This window comes from Psittacula echo (genome assembly GCF_963264785.1).
Source record: "Psittacula echo genome assembly, chromosome: 4".
Taxonomy (NCBI): Eukaryota; Metazoa; Chordata; class Aves; order Psittaciformes; family Psittacidae; genus Psittacula; species Psittacula echo.
In genome coordinates, this window is record NC_137738.1 from 12545084 (window position 1) to 12561889 (window position 16806).

At 42.2% G+C, this 16806-nt stretch overlaps 1 protein-coding gene across 1 annotated transcript; it reads left to right on the forward strand.

Annotated features, from left to right (window-relative positions):
* Positions 1–971: 971 nt before the first annotated feature.
* TLR5 (toll like receptor 5) lies at positions 972–3557 on the forward strand (the record flags this gene model as incomplete). Its single annotated transcript, XM_080614837.1, has 1 exon — positions 972–3557. The coding sequence occupies one exon, from the start codon at positions 972–974 to the stop codon at positions 3555–3557; it is 2586 nt and encodes an 861-aa protein (XP_080470963.1).
* Between the last annotated feature and the right edge of the window lie 13249 nt (positions 3558–16806).

A 16806-nucleotide genomic window follows, 5' to 3' on the forward strand; every position in this document is an offset into this window, starting at 1 on the left:
GCTTTAAAGAAGGAATGTGTAATGATACTACTACTACTACTACTACTGATAATAATAGCAGGCTTTACCTCTTTTTAACTACTGTCTCAAAGCCCAACTTTTCTCCTCTCTGAAGCAGATTTACTTTGCAGACGTTAGATGACCCGTGAGGGTTTGGTTCCACAAGGATTTACACTTAGGATTTTTAAGCAGATTGTGCTGGAGGTCCCAAAAATTCTTCACCTGGGTTGTTGTTTCATTCCATTTCAGTAAGTGCTTTTTTAAAAGCAGAGGCAGATGGTTGCAATCGTAGTTAGTAAGGGTTTTATTAACTACAGTACCCAAACAACTACTTTAGGGCTAATAATTTGCCCTAATAATTTATAGTTCAGGAAATTTAGTTTTTCATAAGCCAATTCCACATTGCAGAGTTAACCTGAGGCTCCAGGAGCTCTGAAAGAGTTCCCGTTTTAAACGTTCATGGCTGTTAGGGCAGCAATGTGAACTCCAAATAGCACATCTGCCCTCACAAAGGGAATGCTCAGGGAAAGAGCTCTTTTGAGATGACTGGATGACTGCACTATACTTTGGTAATCTAAACTGTTAAACCTGTTTGGATAACTGATTAAGGAATAAAGCTGACACACCAGCATTATCAGTTTCATGACACAAATTAAATAGCTAGGCCAAGATTTTCACGCTTACCTAGTTGGTGTTTGGTGCTGCCCTTAAGGTACATAAAGGAGGGTCACTGTTGAGGTTGTAGGAGGTGCTTGCATCTCCTTGGGACCCATCTTTTGACCAGCCAGCCCATCAGGTGATGCCTGTTAGACTTCAGAGAAAGGATAAATGCCAAATCACTAGTAATTTTTAGTGTGACGTTAGTCTTTCATTCTAAAACTGTTAAAAACATGCTCTACAACTTACTGCATAGATAAATAGCCAACTACAGAATTAATGCTTACTGTTTTCACTTTTTTCACATAGGTCCAATGATGTTATGTCAACTGCTAGTACTTGTCTTTGGAATATCACTAGCTAGTGATGTATATGCATTTAGAAGCTGTTATTCAGAAGCCCAAGTCTCTGTATACTATTATTGCAACCTCACAGATATTCCAGCCGTGCCAAAGGATACAGTGAAGCTTTTGCTAACTTTCAACTATATCACACAAGTGACTGCAACTTCATTTCCACTGCTGGAGCACTTGTTTCTGTTGGAAATCGGAAGGCAGTATGTCTATCCTGTTACCATAGGAAAAGGAGCTTTCAGGAACCTGCCAAACCTTCGTGTCTTAGACTTGGGATACAACAGCATTCTTCAACTGGATATTGATGCTTTTGTGGGCTTGCCGAGCCTGGCTGTACTCCGTCTGTTTCAGAACAACCTTGGAGATTCCATCCTGGAGGAACATTACTTTCAAGATTTGAGCTCGTTAGAAGAATTGGATCTTTCAGGGAACCAAATCACAAAACTTCAGCCTCATCCCTTGTTTTATAATCTGACAGCCTTGAAAACTGTGAACCTGAAATTCAACCCAATATCCAACCTGTGTGAGAGCAATCTGACCAGCTTCCGAGGAAAACACTTCTTATTTTTTAGCCTCAATTCGAATTACTTGTACAAGACAGATGAAACAACCTGGGCCAAATGCCCAAATCCTTTCAGCAACATCACGTTTACCTCACTAGATCTTGGTGTCAATGGCTGGAGCACAGAGAAAGTCCAAGCTTTCTCTTCAGCCATTAAAGGGACGCAAATAGGTTCTTTAATATTTAGCTTTCATATAATGGGTTCTGGATTTGGCTTTAGTAACTTAAAAAACCCAGATAAAAATACGTTTGCAGGACTAGCAAGAAGTGATCTCCGTTTGCTTGATATTTCAAATGGTTACATTTTCTCTCTCAAATCTTTAATCTTTCAAAGCCTTGGTAGTCTGGAATTGCTGAACCTTTTCAAAAACAAGATAAATGAAATCCAAAGGCAAGCATTTTTTGGCTTGAGAAACCTAAAAACTCTCAATCTCTCAGGTAATCTTTTAGGCGAGTTGTACGATTATACTTTTACAGGTCTACATAGTGTCATGTATATTGATCTACAGCAAAATCATATTGGGATGATTCAAGAAGAATCATTCAGTAACTTAGTAAATCTGAAAAACATTGATCTTCGAGACAATGCCATTAAAAAGCTCCCTTCCTTTCCACATCTGACCTCTGCTTTTTTAGGTGACAATAAACTAATATCCATAGCTGGCAAAAACCTAGCAGCAACATACCTGGAATTAGAAAGAAATTGGTTGGCAAACCTGGGTGACCTGTACATCCTTTTCAAAGTTCCAGATGTGCAGTATATCTTCTTAAAACAGAATCGCTTCTCCTATTGCGTGAAAAATGATAACGTTATAAAAAACAAACAGTTAATCTATATGGATCTAGGTGAAAATATGTTACAGCTTGTGTGGGAGAGAGATTTATGTTTGGATGTGTTCCATGGACTGTCCAAACTTCAGGTTCTACATCTGAATAACAACTACCTCAGTGCTCTTCCACAGGAGGTTTTCAGAGGTTTAACATCCCTAAAAAGACTTAATCTAGCTTCCAACCTATTGTCTCATCTTTCTCCTGGGATTTTCCCACAAAGCCTAACAAACCTAAACTTATCTGGAAACCAGCTTTTTTCCCCTGATCCTGAAGTCTTTATGACTTTGAGTATTTTGGATATAACACATAATAACTATGTTTGTGACTGTACTTTAAAGGGCCTACTAGTGTGGCTAAATGAAACCAACGTAACCCTAGCTGGCTCAGACTCTGACAGGTACTGTGTATACCCACCTGCATTTGCAGGGGTACCACTGTCATCTCTGACATATGATGGTTGCAGTGAAGATGAACTCCAGCAGACACTCAGGTTCTCATTATTTGTCTTCACCTCTGTCACTCTTCTAATGTTTCTGATGGCAGTGATCATTTTTACTCGCTGTCGGGGGATTTGTTTTGTCTGGTATAAAACTATAACCAAAAAAGTGATAGATAGGCATCCAAAAGTAGCAGATAAAAGTGAATACAAATATGATGCGTATTTGTGCTACAGCAAAAATGACTTTGAATGGGTCCAGAATTCTTTACTGAAGCACTTGGATTCACAGTATTTTGATAAAAACAGATTTACCTTGTGCTTTGAGGAAAGAGATTTCTTGCCTGGGGAAGAACATATCAACAATATTCGGGATGCCATTTGGAACAGCAGGAAAACAATTTGCATTGTGACCAGGCAGTTTCTCAAAGATGGGTGGTGTGTGGAAGCCTTTAATTTTGCCCAGAGCAGGTACTTTTGTGATCTGAAGGATGTCCTCATTATGGTAGTGGTTGGGTCCCTTTCTCAATATCAGCTGATGAAACACAAACCAATTCGAAACTTCTTGCAAAGGAGTCAGTATCTGCGGTGGCCTGAAGATTATCAAGATGTGGACTGGTTTTTAAATAACCTTTCTTGCCAAATTCTGAAGGAAAAGAAAGTGCAAAGGAAAGGCAATGGTATAGAGCTGCAGACTGTAGCAACACTCTCACATTGATAGCGTGTGGGTCACTGGCTCATTAAATAGCCCATTTCAAGCTGTGCCGTGGCACGAATAAACAGAAGTTGGCTTCATCTTTCGTTGGAAAAGCAGGCAGAAAGATAACTGTTTCAGTATAAATCCTACTAAACACAGAGACCGCTTGAAAGCAGTCAGCAAATATGTGAAGGTGCAGTTGTTTTATGGACCATGACCCACATTTTCAGAAGAATGAAATGAATCACAGATTCTTCACATTTTGGATGCTGAGCTTCAGACACTAAAGAATCCAGATTTTTGGAGTACTACTTACTGACAGGTCTGTTTCAGTTAGAGAAGGTGGTTGTTTTAAACAGAGTCCATGGTACTGTATAGGAGTGACCAGGTATGCTTTCATGTATGGCCTAGCCTGACCATGGGTTCATGGCTTACTTACTCCTTTCCGAACTCAGTAACTTTTCATGCTCTGTTTCAAAGTCGAACCAGTGCTTTGCACCTTTATACTTTAAATGGGTGTGACACATTTCATTTATTTATCTACTCAATTAGCCTCAGCTTCTCAACTGGAACGTACAAACTTTGAACTTCATTCATCCCCTTCCCCTCCACAACTTCTCTGCTTGGTGGTAAAACGAGAGTCATCGGTCTACTTAAGTGCTTTTTCAGTTGTGCTGCCTCCTGCCCTGCAGAGAGGAACAGGTATCCAAAGAGCTGAAGCAAGGCTGAACTTGAAAAGCAAACAAGAAACTACCTCAACAGCCATGCGGGCTATACACCGGTGACATGGCCGATAGCGCAGTGACTGCCCGACACCTTTCACACCCTGGGAGTGGAAGGTACAGACAAGTGGTGCGTAATTTGGGTTGTTCATCCTGTGTCCTGATCAGTTCTAAGGTGGTTTTTTTTTGCTTCTGTTGAACTATTTTTTCGTTATTTCCTGGTACCTCTCTAATCATTTTACCACTGTTTGTTCAGGTATCTGTCTCCAGGAGGTTGTTCAGGGCCGTTTTAATAAAAGCCTGACTTTGTGTTCACTGTTACAGAACCTTCACCTCTGATTTCAACAGTCACATACTCCTTGAGTGTGCTGCTCAGCTCAGATTATACCTTCATTTAACAAAAGTTTACCAAAATAATTCCAGTATGGCCTCAGTGAGTTTTTCACTCTAGTGAGGAAGCAGGAATGGGAGGTTTTATAAGCTGACCTTAGCTGCAAACAAATAATACTCCCTTAACTATTTTGATGGAGATGAAAACATACAATCCACTTCACGTAAATGTAGTTGTTTGAATATAGATGTGACACTGGCAGATCTAATTTTCTCTCAGTGCCCCAGCACACAGGATTTCTATAGATAAAATTACTACAGTTAAAATATTGCTTCCTTCTCAGTCAGGGTGGTCATTCAGGAACAGAAAAGGGCTAAACCTTGGAAAGTTTTCCAGGCGGCATGGGGTGTGGGGAAGCAGATTCAAGTGGGATTGACTGTGCTGGTGCGGCCCTGGGTGTCGCTGTTGGCTCAGGTAACAGCTAGGGCTCCCTAAAATCCTCCTGCCTCCCCTCCACTGCAGCTGCTGGCGTTAGGTACAAAATGCTGCTACAGAGGGAGGTCCGAAGAAGAACCAGCAGCCCCGACCTCCCATAGCCCCCGCGGGCTGTCAGAAAAGTCAGAACCTGCATTTCAAGACCATGAAAATGTCCAATCGTTTTCCTTTTCTCCCTCAACCAGTGCAAATATCTATAGGCATCCTTTAACGCCAGAGGTTAGACTGGGAGTATTCCCAATAAAAACCAGGGACAGATAGGCAAAGCAGAATAGAGCTGTACAACAAAGTCCATGTGCAAGACTAGGCTGTTAGCCTATGGATCCGTACATGGTATAGGAGACGGGAATTTTAAAAGCATGCTTGAGAAATGGTATTTGAATGAATGTCACAAAACATTTTTGGTCAAGTGTTAACTGAGAGCCGTCTCCAGTTAGGACCTTACTGTATACTTATAAGACATTCCTATATCACTTCGGATACTTCTGCTAGCCTGTGCATGCAGGAATGACAAGCAGATGCATAAATTACTGAGATGGCTTTAATCAAGGCTTTTCCATTTTGTTTGACATGCTTCTGTCTACTTCATGCTTATGCCACTGGTGGGAGGTGGCTACATAAACCTTGCGTTTAACTTCTGTCTTTGGAAAGGTCTGACTTTTTGCATGGAAGTTGTAATAAAACCTTTGGATGAAATTTCGTTCTCTGCCTGCTCCCTTTCCATTTTGGAAACTCAAATAGATCAAACCTGTGTCAGGAGCAGCTGGGAGAACGTCTTTCTACCACAGAGGCAGCTTAGAAACACAGAGGTAGCCCAGCCCCCATCTTGCAAATTGTATTGGAAGGGATCTACAAAAGGCAGTAAAGGGATTTTTGGAGAGCATACAAATAACTGCAGTGCCAAATTTCTAAAAGACCAAAAATAACTTTCTTTTTTACTCACTGTGAAAGCACTCCAAGCCTCTCAGAACAAATGCAGTTGGTACAGTCTGTCCTATACAATGAAAAATTGACTTCAAATAGATCACAGGACCTTGATCACCACCTCTGTAGAGTCACCTCTTCCTAAATGATAGAGCCAGGGGAATTGTCAAGAAAGAGCTTACGCAGACTTTATACTCCTCTGCTCAGCAGGAACCACAAAAGCATCCTGTACAGAAATGGAGCATGACTATGCTTGATGAATTAAGGCCATAAATTGAGCCTCAACCTCATAACTATTGATCAGATTCCCTTCAGGCTCACTGGGAACATTACTGCTCTATTAGAATTTTATGGCTCCTTAGTTAAGCATACTCTCATCAGTTTTACTCACCTTCCTCAGTGAAAGACATTAACTTGTTGGAGAGTGTCCAGAATAGGGTGTGAAGTGAGGCACTGGATCTGAAGCGAGCTATTAAGACGGAAGCGGGTGAATTTATTTGCAGCAGCAGCACAGGGAATATTCAGAGGACAGTGACTCAGTGCCCCATGGTATCAGCTCAGATATTTAACTGTAAAAGACTACCCTCACCATTGCAACATGTATTATAAACACTAGCTGGTCAAGCAGGCAGTGTTGTTCAACAGCAACACATAGCCAGTCCAAAGAGTCCAATGTTTGCATGGGCTCCTACTCAAAACACTCAGGACCAGAACACAGATTCTACAAACATATTCCTATGGAGGCCAACAACAATAGGCCCAAATATTATTTCACATTTTACAGGATTATTATTTCACATACAGTGAAATCAGGCTTCTCCTCCCTCCTCCCATCTGACATGCATATTAGTCCCAGAAAGTGTTGTCCAATTATATTTGCTAATCCCAATTGCTAATCCCTCCTCAGAGAGACTGTTCCACATGCTGGTAAATATATCACCTTATTAATTTACAGTTAGTATCCATCATTGCTTCCATAGTACAATAGCTGTACTACCTGCATGGAGAACACTAGCACAGATAAGACTACAGAATGTTCGGTCTCTCAGGGGAGACACTCCTACATATGTTGCTTAGAATCACTCTGCCTTTGCCTTTTTTGTGTCACATCATTAACTCAGCTCATTTACTGACTTCTGGGTCTTTTTCAGCATGACAGCTCTCCTACTTCTCACTGCCAGAGACCATCTGGGTTTCAGATTATTGGATCCCACCTTCTCAATTTCATGTGGTGCTGATTATTTTACAATGGCTTTAATGTGTTCTCTTCTTACTGGAACTGTGAATAGCAGCAGTCCAGATAAATCACAAGGCAAGGCTCCTATCTGGCAAAATACTTACAGATGACGAGCTGTACGCAGCTGAGTGGCAGGAGTGAGTGGTGAGGACACTGCAAATGGAGCAGAAACAGCACATGCCCATCTCTGGGAAAGCAGCAAAGTTAGGAAGGGTACTACATGGTGGTCTGAGCATCTTGGCACCCAAAGGGAACTTGGACTCCATGAGGAGTGGAAACCTGGAGCAAGCAAAGACAAACAACAAGATACATCTTTAGAGTCTGACTCTACAAACGTAACCAAATATAATGCCCTAGTACAGTAAGCAGAGTTGACTTAAAATAGGACTAGAAGTAGCAAATACTTTCAAGGTTTCTTTGCATTATGCAGTACTGCCAGCAGCAAGCATGCAGTGCTGTAAAATAAGGCTTCCAAAATCAGAACAGTGATGTTAAAAATCCAAAAGATTAGGAAAAAAAAAGAATTCTAAATGTCTGGTATTTAGCCCTATAAGACCATGTTTTTACACTTTCTCCATGCTCATAAGAAGGTGGATATTCGTGCAGTCCATGAATACAAGGGCCAAGGCCTTAAGAAACAAACCAAGTCTCAGGGGAGACTTGCAGTCTTCCTATACCAAAAGGGGCCTACAAGAAATCTGAGAGGGGTTTTTAATAAGGGCTTGTAGGGATAGTACAAGGGGGAATGGCTTTAAGCTCAAAAAGGGGAGATTTAGATTAGATATTAGGAAGAAATTCTTCACTATGAGGGTGGTGAGACACTTGGCAGCGGTTGCCCACATAAGCTGAGATAGGAGAGAAGCTGAAGGAGAAGTGACAATAGGAACACTTCCCAGAGACTTATTTACATCAGCAGCTCTTACAAGGCCTCTGCTGGTAGCTATTGCATTAGGCTGCTTGTCAGTCTCCAAGAAGGTATCAAACACCTTTGGGATGCCAAACAGCTCATTCTGCTTTTGGGTACAAGCACCTTTTCACACACAGCTTTTAGTTACCAGTTTTCTGTTTGTTTCCTTACAAAGTTGAGCTGAGCATCTTGGTCTCAGTCCCACCGTGTTGCCCCTTGCGGGCGTCAAAGATTCCACATACCTGGAACAGAACCGCAGGTGCTGCTCCACCAGTATTTCCGTCAACTAAAGCTGTGAAAGCAAAGTTTAGAAGCTGAGATTTACCCAGAAGGCCACTGTGAGCACTGACCTGAACCACAGGGAATACAGGATTCTAAGCAGGTACCAGAAACTTTCATGCACTTATTGTAGGGCCAATCCAGCTCCCGCATGATTCCTTCCTGCTGTCTGTGCAGATTGACAGGAGGTCTTCTCTTCCCTTTCTAACCTTAACTTTGCTATCTGCATTGTGTATATACAGTGTAGTGTGTGCCAAAAATAGGTCTACATTTCCTTTCCCAATATGCAAAAGTCAGTATATAGGTATGACATGAGTTATTTCATAGCGAAAAGACTATCTATTCATAGCAGACTCTATTTGTTTCAGACATGGTTTTCCTTCCTTTTAGATAGCCTATTGTTTGCCTTTTCAATTTGTATTAAAAATAAAATCTTTGAAAACTGCAAGTAAGAGAGAAAAATCTATTTCTTCTGAAACTAACAATTCTCCAAACAGGAAGGTGAGGCTTTTTCCTGTTTAGACACTATGTTCAAAGAAAGGAAGTTGGGATTTTCAATGATAATAATTACATGGTATGTAAACATCAGTAAGTACCAAAGAAGACTTCACTCTTTATTTAGTGTGTCCCAAATACTACACTGCTGTTTAGAGTATCCTTAACAGTTCACCAGCCTCTTGCAAAAATGGATTTATGGGCAATCACTGCATAGGTTGATCACCTGTACGAACACTTGCACAGTGTAAGAACAGCATTATCAGGCTTCCTCAAGCCTGCACGGAGAGCAGTGATGGAGAGGGGTGGAGCAAACAGAGAATCCTCATACAAAACAACAGTTTGATATGGCACAGGGGTTTCTGCACTACGGCGACACATACCAGGTTGTGTGACCTTTTCACATTACCACCCAAAGCTAAGTACTTCAAGCCATGAAGTCTGAAGGAGCAGCTGACACTGCTCCTAAAAACTGAATTGGCAATGTAATTTCAGCACTGTGATTAGATGCAATATCAAAGTGTAGGTATTTGGTACATGTGTAGTAATGGTAAAATTAGTAATAGTGAAACTAGAAGTGCTTTATAAAGATATGTGCATTTTATTCTCTTTAAAGAGGGAGGAATTGAGGAAGAGAGAATGAACTTTCACAACTTTTGTCATGGGCAGCATTGAGAAAAGAACTCAGGTTTCACAAAGGGTAATCAATTAGGTTTGTTTGCTCTGGTTTGTATGAGTTTTACAACATGAAGTTTTATTACTTGGAAAACTAAAGTATTTTATTTATCTGCAGAACTAACTAACAGTGTAAGGTCTCCACTTAATGCACCACCAGTTTGCCTGTGTGGGGCAGCATTAGTTTTACAGGAAAGAAAAGACCCCTGAAGATTCACTGAGTGCCAGTGCCAGTGAATTTGGGATGATCTGAGCCTTGGAGCAAGAATTCACTGGGCATTTCAGTGGGAGCTGCTAACACTTTTCAGGTGTCCACATGGGTTGGTATTTCTGATGAAGGCTTGCAAGTTGAGAACAATAGGAAAAGTCAACAGTGGAGGACCTACAGCCTAGCCCAGATGCAGATGCACCTATGGAAACGGCAGCAATGGAGTAGGGAGAATAAGGAGAAGGCAAAGTATTTTTAAACACACGAACTCGCTTTTGAGAGCTCTGAAGATACTAAAATTTCATCAATGTAATGAATAAGCTTTGGAATGAGCCATGGAGATATGTTCCTTCAAAACAACGGAGCCTAAGAATTTAATGAGACTAAGGAAAGAAAAAAAAGGTGAGACAACTCATGGTAGGAAGTACGAGAAATGAAAATCATTACACTTCCTTTTCCCAAAGATCTGATGTTCTGGAATTCACTCTCACAACTGCTCATGAGAAAGGAAAACCCCAGGCCCATGCACCCAGCCTTCACTTTGGGATGGTGAGAAACACCAGGGTAAATCACTTACTTTGTTATGAGAGTGTTAGCACCGTGCCATAAACATTCAGCCCTCCTGAAAAGCAGGCCTTGAATTTCTCACTCTTTTTCTAGGGAGAATAGCCTTCGAGTTGCAAAGCGAACACATTCCAACTGCTCCTGTTGAAAGCTGCTCAGTGTCAGCTGCTTTAATTTCAAACTTAAACTGCTTTGTTTAACCTCCCTAGTTCCATGTTGTCAAACATCCCTGGACCATCTTTAGACCCACCCAGAAGGGACCATATTATGCTGTGAGTGAGGACTGACACCGGTTGCCATGTACACCACACAGCAGGAATGTGTGTGTGATTAAGTACACGTTAGGAAAGATCTACAAACCATTTACCTAGGTGCGTCTACTATACTCACTACCCAGACTCTTGATTAATCACAGCCCCCCCTCAAGTCTCTGGAGGCTGCACTGCACTTTTCCTGCCAGAGGTGACAGCTCAGTCTTCAGCCAGTACTGTAGGAGCCAGTGGTGCCCCTGACAGACCTCATGGCATAAGGGGAGACACAAGCCCGTGTGGAACAAAGAGAAATCCAGAACACATAGCATCTTTACAGAAATCCGTCCATACTCTTCAGGGACACATCCAGCAAAAGGAAAACGTACGCTGTCGGTTACTCCAAAGCTAGTGGCGTATTTCACTCGGTTCAGCCTTTACAATTCTTCATCAGAAGTAATCTGGAATGCGGGTTGATGAAGAACAGACTCGAGCTGGGAATGACTTGAGCTTGGTCAGTCAGGAATTACTTCTTTTTTGTTCCTAAATCTTGAGTCAGGCTTTCAAGAAGCCCATTCAGCTTTCCGCCCTGTTTTCCATTTTTGTGCAATTCTTCTAGCCTAGATGCAACAAATCATGAAAGAAAAGGCAGGTTGTGAAAGATCTGCAGACTGCCTTGAAAGTGCTGAAGAGCCTAGAGAAGCAAAAGAGCTACCAACAACAACGGTTGCAAGAAAATACTACCTGAAGCTAGCAGAAGTTTCCGGTGTGAAAAGAGGGGAGCTACATTACTACATAGGTCACCATACCTGCAAACTCACTATCTATTCGTATTGTAGATGCAAGGACTATATGAAAGGTAAAGAATGGTATGAGAGACCAGTAACCTGAAATAAAAGGAATAAATACAACTTTTAATGAATCCTGTGCAAATCACCCTCTCCATGCCTCACTTCTTCATCTTTTTCATGGGAAGACTAGCACAAGCCGTCTATAAGGGTGCTCTGATTGTGAACACATTAAAATTGAGAGACATTCAAACACCATGCTGATGGAGCAATGTCAACCAAAAGACAGAGAAGAGCTTAACTTTAACTTACTCCCCTTTTGAGAGAGGAATCCATAGGCTTGTCCCTATGGCTATGGAAGAACGCAGGCATTTGTCCTCATATCCAGAACTTCCACTGAGGACAAATGTTATTTCAGTTTTTCACTAAAACTGGAAAATCTTTCCTATTCAGCAGGACTTCTGAAAAGAAAATGATGCAGTTCACTAGAAAGTGGGAATGCGCTCCCCCTGGGTGTTCTTCCTTTTGAGTATTTGCTCATACTTCTGTGGTTGGTTTTGCTAACAGTGTCCTTTTCATCACTGTTCTTCTCTGAAGAGACTCATTCATAATATTCTCATTTGGGTATACACACATTCGCCCCCTTGACACTTCAGAGATCCACAGTTCCATTCATACCCAGCACACGCATCAGAAGGCTGTTTAAAAAGCCCCAGGAAGTTTGCTCAGACGTGCTATTTTAGGAGCCTTGGACTGGCTCTTGGAATTTTACAATACTTGGAGGATTTGGCACCATGGCTATTTCTACACCAGGATATGCTGCCAGAATGCGCACCATGCACCTCATCAGAGAGGAATAAGCTACCTGCAAACTAAGAGATAAAGAGGAAAGCCTATAAAACATTTGAGAGTAGCTGTAGTAAATAATATGGGGCAGACTGACACAGTCAGCCAACAGCCTGACCCTGAAAAGAGAGGCCAACTGCAACACACACACTGGGGACCTATCCGCTGCTCCAGTACCAGTACTGTGTCCTGCAAGGAGGAAGGGCCAGAGTATACAGAATATGTTAGCCTGTCTGAGGATGAGTGAGAACATCATCTGGTGTTAGCTGGAGGGACAGAACTAAACTATCTTATTCAAGCTAGAGCACTATAAAGCACATAGCTACAAAGCCTGACGCTTCCTCTGCACAATTCCACTATGTCAGCATGTGTATTATGGTCCCAGAATTGTCAGGAGATAAAAGGGCTGCCCAGTCAGGTGAAGTCTGAGGAAGAAGAACAAATAAGATGCTGCAGTTTCCTATACAGCTCCAACTTACTTGCTAGCAGCTGCCAAAGGCACCAGAGAGGTACCTTTTCAGCAGAAGTGGCCAGGGGACAGTCCATCCTGCTGACACTGGTGGTTGCCAGACTTAAATCAAAGTGTGAGCGCAGCAGAATGAGGACGTGGCAGTGGCCACATTACCAGCTTTATCCTTCTCATTCAACAGGCTAGCTGAGACACCTGCTCAGACACCACCAACTGACTTGAGAGTCCAAGTCAGGATCCCATGGCTCCCCTCAGGTTTGCATGTACTCGGTATTTGCAAGCCCTTGGGAAAGAGGGCACCTTAGGGAGTATCTTAGGGACTTATCAGGAGTATCTGCAGAGAAATACTTTACTAAGTAGGTAGCTGCAAATAACCACTGTGGCTGGGCTGTTCTGCCTTTTGCCATGCTGTAGTTTGACGCTTCTCAGATGATCTCAGAATACAGAGTTTTTAACTCAATAACTTACTGCTCTCTGACCTTGGCTTTACCCCTCCAAGGAAGAAGCTTAGCAGGAGATGCTCTGGAGGGATACAGCTTGTACTTCATATAGAAGCAGCAGCTTTTTCTTCCAGTGACCCTTTGGTAGCCCTTACACTCAGGCTGAAGATCTCCTCATATCCTGTTGACTGTAATTCATTGGCATGACAAAGCAGCACATCCTGCCTGAACCTGTGAACCTTTGGTCAGACCCTCTCATCTTTAAGGCTCCAGAATACATGCATTAATAGTGTCTGATGAGCTATCATGATGTGCTTGATACCTTAGTCACTGAAATTCAGCTTTGCAAAACAGCATTTTGTTCTCTTTTAACATGTATCTGAAGCCAGAATCTTCACTAAAAGCTACTACACCACCAAAACACCATCCACAGCAAAACCAGCAGAGATTTTAAATGAAGCTGTTCGATTTATTCTGACTTCCTGCAAAGGCTTGAGATGTATCAAACCTCAGTTTTCTAAGCAGCATCTGCGATCAATGCAACCCTTTGTCACAAGTGGCTCAAGGTGTGAGACTCAGGTTTGCCTCCCACAGAGATCCAGCAGCTGCCTCGGTTTTTGACAGACTGATAACTATTTATGCAGTAGTAAATATTTTCATGCTCCATCTATTTATACTTTCATGTCACCTCATAAGTATTTATAAAGAAATCAAACCCACCAAGACGGCTATATAAGTCTGTGTGTTGCTTCACAGTTTGACAGAGAAAACATGACCTAGGAGGGTAAGAGTCTGAGGAGTGAGATGTGATTGCTTTAGCAGGAAGGTTAATTAAATAGAATTCCTTAAGATCTAATCCCTCCTGCCTAGCTCCCTCTTGCCTTTTGTGACTACTCGGCATGTTTCGATCTACCCACTGAGAAGTCGCCAAAGGGGATAATGGTTGCAGCCCTCCTGCCCTAAATCCAGTGACTTTGAGGAGGATGGGAAAAACATCTTTGAACCATTTTTGCTTCAGTACTAATACACTTCCTAGAAATAAGCCTAATCAGGAAGATGGGTGACTGGCTAATGGGTGTTTTGGCTTTGATGAGTCATCTGAGATGAAAGCCTGAGAAATGCCTAGATGGTTGTAAGCTGAATGAACTGGGGAGAAGCCTTACACAGTTCTGTCGTGGTAAAAGAAGAACCAAGGACCACAAGGCAGAAGAAAACAAAAGGGCTTGAAAATCTGGGAAAACTAGAGAAAACCAGAAAAAATGTAGAGAAAAACAAAGGGCTTTATATGTTTTAAGCAATCAAAGATCTGACCCAGTTTCATCAATAGAAAGATACCCAGGAAGTTCAATAAATATTTTAGTTTAAAAATAAAAGGAACTTCTACTGCATCTTGAGTAGATTGATCCCCCAGCAAGAAGTATAATCTTTGTTTTCCAAAATCTTAGCCCTCCTTGAGGAATCCTGAAAACAGTATTGCATCTTGATGGGGAGAATCAGATGAGCTCAGCCCTGGACCAGCTTCTGACTTACAGCATCCAAAATGATCCAGATTATTCTCCTGCAGATGTGGCCTTAAGCATCTTTTAAATACGCAGCTGTCTCTGGACTCCACATGTAAAAAGGAGAAGTTACAGAAAGGGACCACCACCATGGTGACTCACTGCTCTTAAATCTCCCTCACAAGAGATGTCTCTATCCCCTCCCAAAATATGAGTCACAATTTTCTGATATGGGCCAGAAATCTGCCCTCCAATTCTCAGAAAATGGTGTTTTGAGCATTGCAGTATCTAATGATTCAGCAATGGAAACAGAAAGGGCTGCAACACCCAGGCTACAGGCAAATAACATGACCCCTGGAGAGAAGACATCCTTGTGGATGAATGTGGGGGGTGAGAAAAAAAAGACACAGGGATTGCTCTTGATAAGGCACAATCTCTGTGTTTTCCCCATGACAACCACACGCTTCCAGTCATAACAGGAATTCATATGGTAACAGAAGCTTATCAATATGCATTTTAAATAATTCCCAGGTTTTGATGCCTCCAAAAATTTATTCAGAGGGTCCTCTAGCAAATAGGTACTCCTGTTTCATCAGTAAATCAGAGTTCCAAGCACACAGGAAAATCAACTACCCAGGAACTGCTCTCAGCAGGAGTCACAGGCAACATCTGCCCTGGTACATTACCTTCTCCATTAGCCTTCTGAAATTAGATTTGACTTTGCAAGAGGGAGTGTGTGCAGGTACTCCTGTCAGCTCCAGAGGCATGAGACAGGAATGACACTTTAACGACCCACTTAAAAGTAATGAAACAGCCATTTATCCTAATTGGAGGAACACTAATTATATCAGAAAGTGGCGCACTCTTAGATGGCAGAGTGCAAATGCTATCTAATCAAACTTAATGAATAGGTGAAGTATCCCGACAGAGCATCTGTGCATCACTCAGGCATTCCTGCAAACAGAACAATCAGCCTGTAGGGAGCTGATCTGGAAATGGAGGGTTTAAAATGGCAGGTTACTTATGGTGGCTGAATACATGTGTTTCGTCTTAAAACAAGTTCACATCATGAGCCTCAAGGGATGTTTTCCTATTGAAAGCAGTGAAGGTAGATGAAGGGTGGCTGTGGGAGAACACCAAGTGTGGAAAGCGGTTACATGTGAGGGACTCCCAGCCTTCATTAATGGGAGGGAAGGAGGAGATTCCAGGCTGCCTTTGAGTAAAGTCTCCATTGATGTTCACCACTGCTGCTAAGCCACAGGGGTGAATCTTATCGTTTATGTGAAATGTCTTTGTTTTCTCTCTAATGGGCTCCCAGCGAGCAGAAGAGAGAGGCCTTTGGCACTGCTGCTGGGAGGGAAAGGTCAATTCCAGTATCTTCCCAGCAGACAGTCTGGAGTGCAGCAGAAGCAAAGTGTACAGCCCTGGGCTGGCAAGAAAGACCTCACGTCCTTCAGCCTCAGTCCTTAAGGACAATAAATGCTAGGCTCTGACTGAGATCTCGTTTGGTCTGCATTAGCTGTAACGGTGGTTGGGATGTAAGGGCTGGAACTGGACATGAAACAAGGATCAGTGAACAGGTCCCAAAGAGCGCATCACAGCCCAGCACTCCTGGAAGAGAAGATGATTATTACAGGGTGTTGCCTTCAGCAATCACATGGATATACTAATGCATCTGTATGAAAGTGAGCTGAGCTTTCTATGATCTATTCACTGATGGGATCCCAACAGCTATAAAAGAAAGAATAAAAACTTTGCCACCTCTTTAAAAAGACCCAAGGAATAGCAGTGAATTGACAAAATGGAAAGCTCTGCCAATGAAAAAAGCCATCAAAACTGGCTCCTGCGAGCGTGGTACAATGTTAAAGTCAGAAAACATTTACCCTCAAGCCACATTAGTCAGAGCCTTAAAATATTAGCAGAATTGGCTGCACAGGAGCCATGCGAACAGCGCTAGTTTTATATCCTGAAGATGCCAAGTAAACACAGCAGTCTTGACCAAACAAGTACCGCACTGACAGCTCAGCTAAAAAAAATAAGAAGCCATGAGGGATGTAATAAAATTCGGAGCAAAATGTGTTCCCAGCCAAAAAACCAAAACAAATCTCAACAACTCAGGATAAAAAGACATTCACAGCTCTGA